Raw genomic sequence first — 6,816 nt, 5'->3', positions numbered from 1 at the left:
CTTATAATTTTTTAGTATATTACTTGTGTGGTGTAGAAGAGAATTATTTATGTAGAGATACTGCTTGCAAACCAATGATGGTAAGATGATGTTATGGGGTAGGACTGGATAAGTCTGACTTCTTCCTACTCCGTTCAAGCATGTACTAGGTATAAGCACATTGAAAATGCATTTGTGGATTTGTGTGAAATTATGTGTGTTGACATATTGACTGTCTTTACATGGTTGAAAGAATAAATCAAATCAAACTCAACTTAATAGACTGACAGTGGTACTAACCTGGAGGTTGCTACGGAGCTCGGACAGGAAAGTGACTGGTGAGCGGGTCTTCAGATACGAGTCCAGATCCTTCTTGAACTGTGAAGGCATAACGCCTGTGAAGTTGGTGAGGATACGAGGAGCAATGTTGATCTCACTCAGCATGTCCACCTGCAGCATGGGTGTTAAGGGGCAGGCTTGTCAAAATGCCAAAAAGCTACAAAGCCACAACCGTTGTGTACAGACTGAGTGTCATCTGCTGCAAAGTGCATGTTTGTCTGTATGTGTACCTTGAGATTTGGTGTGAAAGGATCAGGGAGCCTCATGTTGCGCGGAAAGGCACTGAGGATGAGGTTGCGGAGTTGGATGCAGTTGGGTGGAATAACATCACAGAAGCCATAATGGTAGTCACAAAGGAACTCTGGGAAGTCATGCAGCAGAACTAGCAGAACTCGCAGTGTGCCCTAAAACCAATGACAGGGTGTGCAAAGAAATTCGTTTTAGGATTTGTAGTTCAAACATGAACATAAAGGCAGTAGCACAGAATTAGGGGTTTTTTTTTTTTGTTAATATCTATAGTGAAGTTATCCCACAGGTCCATAAGAGTCAAACAAACTGAACTGTGATAGGGGTAAACCAAGGACAAAACAGTCATACTGGGTCTTCAGTCCACAAAAGTCTGACAGTATATTGTTTGGGTCATGGACCATCTCGCTAGTCTGGTCGCAGCCAGAACAAACTAAATTTGCATCATGTTATTTAGCAACCCTGGTTGCAATGTAAAGTTAAATCAGATACCAAAACAGATACTGTAGTTTGAGTGCACTGTTATTTCTCTACAACAAGGAAAAAGGAGTGCGCACCTTGTAGAGGATTTGCATAGGTTTGTTGAGCTCGACATTCCTCAGGAAAGGAGCCAAGTACTTGAAGAGATCAATCAGCAGCTGTGCATACATGGGCCAACCCTGGAAGACAGTGTTTTTACACCAAAATTCAAAAACCATCAACACAGGCAAAGCAGAACTGTTGTCTATTAACAAGACCAATATCAGGCATTTAAAAGGTACACTATACAACTTCCCCCCCCCCAAATATTTTTGTTGTAGAAGTCTGCTTCAGACCTTGTCTTAATGTGGAAAGGGGCTGATGAAGCCTCCTGTGACCCAGACTCACTGAGGAGCACTGGCAGCAGTGCAGAGATAGTAGCTTCGAGAAGCTTTTGAGCAGGACTGACCTTCTCTAACCAAGTCAGAAATTTTCAATTATTTCTGCTTGATAGGTTTTGTTGCATTCTGATTTATTGTATTTTCATAACGACATATTTGAAGAGCTGGGCAAAGCGTGGTGGAGTGCAACAGATCTTAGTAGAGCACAATGGAGCAAAGAGAGGGTGTGTTGGGCAAAGCAGAGTGGATTGATTTGAAATTTTATGCTAGTGCTACTGTAAGTTATTGTGGATTTAAAGAATGTCCAAATGTGATAGCCATATCTTGTTCTTGCATACCTTCTGTTGTGGTGTGTGTGCCAACATCCTGGCGATGAAGATGCGATGGGAGATAAGTTCCAGCCAGGCGTACACAAAGCCAGGTGCTTTGGTGGGCCTCAGGATGTGGAAGGTATTGCTGCAGATATAATTGAACAAACTGTCCTCAGACCAAAGGGCAGCACTGCTACAAAAACCATTCAGAACACCATTTTGAGGATAATATTGGGATTAGCCATACCTTCTGCATTCTACAGACTGAACACAGCCTTCCACATAAGTGGATGTCTTACCAGAAAGCAGTGAGTGTCTGGAAGTTGATGGTCTCGAGGACATGTTCGGGGGCATTGAGCTCCAACAGCAGCATGATGAAAATGCGGTGGTATGGCAGCTGCTGGAATTCTGTCTGACGAACATCATGGTCCTGGATCAACACCCCAACCACAATACCCAGCACCTAGAGGAACGGTGAAGAGCCCAATCAAAATTATGTACACCAGGTCCCAATTTTGCACCAGCGGGACAAGCTGGCTCTTTAAATCCAAGATGGCCAAATGTCACATGCACTATTGCTCTAAGATTTATATTACATTAAAAAAAAAAAAGTATCAAATGTCTAGTTTCTTGAAAAGCTTGTTTTACATTTCTACATGACAGTGGTGTTCTATGAACTGCTGTTGTTAACAGTATATATCAGGGCTCTATGGTGGTCACTTGTATATGCGAGTACAAATCTGTGCTAATGCAAAACGCTATTTGAGTGCATCAGTGCGTTGGACTGAGTTCCGTGGACTCTAAGGACCGGCAACCCTCAGGAGGTAGTACTAAAAATCAGGTTCCTGGAACACGAGGGGGGAAGGAGTGCGTGCTTGCAGAGCTGTCGCATCTCAATGTCCTCACACCTCAACTATCAGCATTACAAGTAGGTGTGCAAGCAAACACGTTTAGAGGCAAAATGATTGACTTCACTTGTTGATTTAGAGGTAAAACAGAGACCTCAGTAAAAGGACAGCAAGCAAAGATGTCACATTTATGCCCGTCGGTGTTGTCCGTCTGTGTTGTCCGTGTGTGTGTGTGTGTGTGAGAGAGTGAGAGAGAGGAGTGCAATCCCTCCCTCCTCTAAACAGATAGACATGGGAAAAATACATTGGAAAAAGCAAAGCAGGATTGTCCCTGTCAGCCTGTGAGGTTACGCCAGGTGACGGTTAAGTGAAGTACGAGGTTTACCACTATACTATGATGGATGCAGTCCTCCAGCATAATGCACACTGGTCGCCTGTGAAGTCGGTCTTGTATCAAAATTCTCTCTCCTAGTTAAGTCAACTGGACCCTGCACATTATGCAAACTGTATTTTTAATGTTAAACATAAAAAGCATTAGTTATTTCTTTTAAAAAAGTGCCCCTAAAACTAAACAAGCATACTGTAAAGTCCTGTATTATAGGTATAGTCTTTTGTAATCATGTTGCTGTACCTTGTTGAGGAGGTTGATTTTTGTCACTGTGTTTGTGGCCTCTCCAGAGTGTTTGACCAGCAGTGCAATGAGTCTAACAAAAGCATCCAGATTGTGGTAACACTTGGCCCTGATGATAGCTGCACTGGCAGCTGGATTGTGCTGCTGCTCAGCTTGTGCCCGATAGCTTATCTCTACACACATTTCTGTGCACAGCCGGAAGAACCTTGTGATCAGGTCATCTGTCTTCAAGATACCCTGCTGGTGCATCTGGAGGAGAAAAAAAAAAGAAGACAAATACTAAGGAACAAAAGTCCTAATGACTGTGGTTCTTTCATGCTTGACCTAACTGATATATTAGTGTATACCTGGCCAACAAAGGCAGAGAAAGCTTTGGTGCTATCCCTGCCAGCAGCAGCTGAGTGATACAAGTTGACCCACTCCCTCAGGAGGTACTCCGCCTTCTCCCTTAGGCCTGGAGGATCATCATATTCTGAAGCCTGTGAAATCCCAGAGTGCATCATGAAGTTAGGTCCGCCATGGGCCCTGTCAATCATGGCCTCATAGTTGGAGCGAACAACATCCATCAGCTGGGGAAGTCTGGGGTAAACAAGAAACAGTCAGTTTTAAAACACCTAATACAGTCCAGTCACACTGCACATTTTTGGACAAAACTCAAACTGGCATGAAATCTACAGATTTGTTAGCACCAGGCCTACTATGAACCAACGATTCCAGTAAAAAGTAATACAACATACAGTGGGTTAACTGATTATTTTCTTTGATTATCAAGTAAACTTTAACCTCAGCCTGGTTTGGTGGATTTCTCAGATGCAGGTAATCACAAAAAGGGTCTCAGAACTTCACACTAAAGCCTAGCCTATCAAACTTCTAAAGCTATGACATTTTCTGGAATTTTCTGTTTAAAGTCAGAGTGTATGTGAACTTCTGACCCACTGGAATTGTGATATAATAAATTGAGAGAAATAATCTGTAAACTGTTGGAAAAATTACTTGTGTCCTAATCAACTTGCCAAAATGTGGATTCACTTGTGATGAAGTATGGTTTCAGTAAAAAAAAAAAAAAAAAAAAGAAAGTTTTGACTTTAACCTGCAGGTAAACCTCGACTTCAACTGTACAAATGAAAAATGTTTAACATGTACCCCTCAGGTGCATTGGCTCTGGAGTGTGCACAGGTCCTCATTAAAGTCTCAATTGTGTGGAAGAGGTCAGCCTCTGTGACGTGGCTGACACTGCGTTCATCTACCAGGAGCAGCTTTACCAACTGCATGGCAAATGCAACTGCCATGTAGTGCAGTCCATTTTCCATTGACTGCAAGAAAGCAAAAGACTGTCAGCCTATAGTAACACTTGGTCACAAAGTAATTGAAGCACAACTCTCTAGGATCACAATGAAAAAAAAAAAGTGCTTCATGTTTAAGCAACTGTACTGTTTAGGAAACAGACAAAAAGGGCTTAACTACACAAGGTACTTTCTGAAAGTGCAACAGATTTAATTAAATATTAAAACATGACAGCTTAAATATCTAATCTAAAGTATCTAATCCATACACCAACCCCCAAGCCAAAAACATCAGAAAATGATCTGGTGAATGACTAAGCCAAAGTGTGTATTTTGCACCTGTGCTAAGTGCAGGTCATACTGCTGCATATTGACAAGATGGTTCCTGATCAGAAGCTCCACTGCCTCAACATTATATTTGTACTCATCACGGCATTCAATCAGACACCTGCAAATACAAGACAGAAAGAAGTGAATACCAAACTGATCCTAGTATATGGGGGTGGGGGGTTTAAAATGAGTCTGCACCACTGTGAGATAGGGCCAATGTCATTATTTTGCTTTTAATTTCATGCACAATATCTAGAATGCTTGAACAAAAACACAACCACACAAGATCTACCACACACACCAAAGTATGATCTGGACCCAAGTTATATGGATCTGCTGAGCCTGCATGTTTCCATTTAAAGGGCTCTGTAGAGACAACTAATAATGCTACAGACTTGTGAGTAAGCTCAAATTCTAGCTGAAACTGGATTCAGAACGGCGCAGTCTAGTTTACAGCTAACGAAAAAAAATAATAATAAAAAACACACCATCCTAACTGACCTAGTAATCTGCTTATTGCACCACTGTGGTCCATAGGCACGCCCATCCTGTAGGGCTTTAAGCACCAACAGGTGGCACTCTCTGTAGCGAAGCAGCAAGTCAGCATCAGCCCCACTAGTAGCATCCAGAAGACCTTCCACAGCCTGGAAAATAAAACCACCATGATAAAAACACAGGCTGGCTAATTAACCCTTATCCTTACCTTTCTCACACCATTTCTTCAGAATTAAAACAACTGTAAAAGTATTTGCCCCCACCTTCTGCAGTAAGCCAAGTGCAGCAATGCCATCTCTGGAGTTTCTCGCCACAGCAACAGCTTCCAAAAGGCATCGCACGGCCTGGGTCAAAGGGTTCATGGCAAGGGCAGGAGGGATGGCATGAAGATGCTGCTCCAAGTCTGTCATGCACTTATCATAGATCTGAGCCACATCATCTGTGGCCCATGCCTGTTGCTGTTGAGATAAAAAGATGGGTCTGTGTTAAAAATCAGCAACACCCATCTGTGACATAAAATTCTCAACACAAAAAAGGCACTGTTGGCTCTGCAACACAGAGGGTTAGGGGTCACATTCATAAAAAAAAACAAAATGAATAAAAACACACCTTCATGGGCTGAGCCAAGAAACCAGTAGGTTGGGAGAGATCATTACTGGGTAAGAAACCTGGAACATTCCTGGCAAACTCCTCATACACAGCTAGTTGCTTAGGGTCTACGCCTCCCACCTACAGAGCATATACATTTAGTTACTGAACAGAAATGATATCCATAGAGAGTGACAGTGTCAGACACCACATGATTAATGGTCCTCATTCCAGTGAAGGAGAATAATGGTAAATTGTGAATTGCTGAACCACATTGGGTAGATCCTGACTGGCCTCAAATCCTGATACATTGCTTGACTGCATTTTACAGTGATCTTACCTTAAGTCTGATCTGCTCAGGCATACGTTCAGCCTGGTAAGTCAAAACAACAGGGTCACAATAACGACGTCCCTCTTGCCGTGCATGCTTCCTCAGCTCAAACTCCTACAAGAGTAGAAACCCGGTTATGAAATTGGACACATTTGCATTTAAATTCTTTAAGATAAAGTACCTGAATTACTTTCACACTTGTGAAAGCACCATGGCCAAGCAAGAATTTGATGAAAATAAGCTGTAGTGTACATTAGAGATATACTAATAGTTGTTAGACATTTCACATTGATGCTTGACTTTTTTTTTGTTTGTTTGTTTTTTTAAAAAGGGTGCTACTACAGCTGATGTATCAGCAACACATTTATGTTTAGGTCTGTTGAGCTCCTCTTTGAAAAGTCTCACCGTGGCTAGTCTCTTGTCCATTTCAGGGCCAGCCTTCTCCACAGCTGTTTTCTGAATAAAGCAACATGCCAATTCACAGTTGTCTTGCGCAATCCTAGCTGCAGCCTCCTCCATCAATTCCCTTTGTTGGGTTGTTGGTGCCTGAGGGAATAAACAGTTTAAGCAGGAAT

General features: G+C 42.3%; 1 protein-coding gene across 5 annotated transcripts in view; it reads right to left on the bottom strand.

Annotated features, from left to right (window-relative positions):
* Positions 1-6,816, bottom strand: part of cnot1 (CCR4-NOT transcription complex, subunit 1) — a 24,636-nt gene that overhangs the window by 1,870 nt on the left and 15,950 nt on the right. For all 5 annotated transcript variants that reach the window (XM_020604306.1, XM_020604310.1, XM_020604307.1 and 2 more), the window contains exons 32-45: positions 6,647-6,787; positions 6,251-6,355; positions 5,932-6,051; positions 5,586-5,780; positions 5,329-5,471; positions 4,837-4,945; positions 4,358-4,527; positions 3,562-3,793; positions 3,215-3,463; positions 2,035-2,198; positions 1,763-1,880; positions 1,122-1,223; positions 549-722; positions 280-429 (exon numbers count right to left, since the gene is read on the bottom strand). In XM_020604306.1, coding sequence (XP_020459962.1) covers positions 280-429; positions 549-722; positions 1,122-1,223; positions 1,763-1,880; positions 2,035-2,198; positions 3,215-3,463; positions 3,562-3,793; positions 4,358-4,527; positions 4,837-4,945; positions 5,329-5,471; positions 5,586-5,780; positions 5,932-6,051; positions 6,251-6,355; positions 6,647-6,787 — 2,172 coding nt within the window. The remainder of the gene's footprint in view (positions 1-279; positions 430-548; positions 723-1,121; positions 1,224-1,762; positions 1,881-2,034; positions 2,199-3,214; positions 3,464-3,561; positions 3,794-4,357; positions 4,528-4,836; positions 4,946-5,328; positions 5,472-5,585; positions 5,781-5,931; positions 6,052-6,250; positions 6,356-6,646; positions 6,788-6,816) is intronic.

Source organism: Monopterus albus, unplaced genomic scaffold (genome assembly GCF_001952655.1).
Source record: "Monopterus albus unplaced genomic scaffold, M_albus_1.0 scaffold65.1, whole genome shotgun sequence".
NCBI classification, from domain to species: domain Eukaryota; kingdom Metazoa; phylum Chordata; class Actinopteri; order Synbranchiformes; family Synbranchidae; genus Monopterus; species Monopterus albus.
Note: the sequence above shows the minus strand (reverse complement) of the source record. Positions and strands in the feature narration are given on the sequence as shown.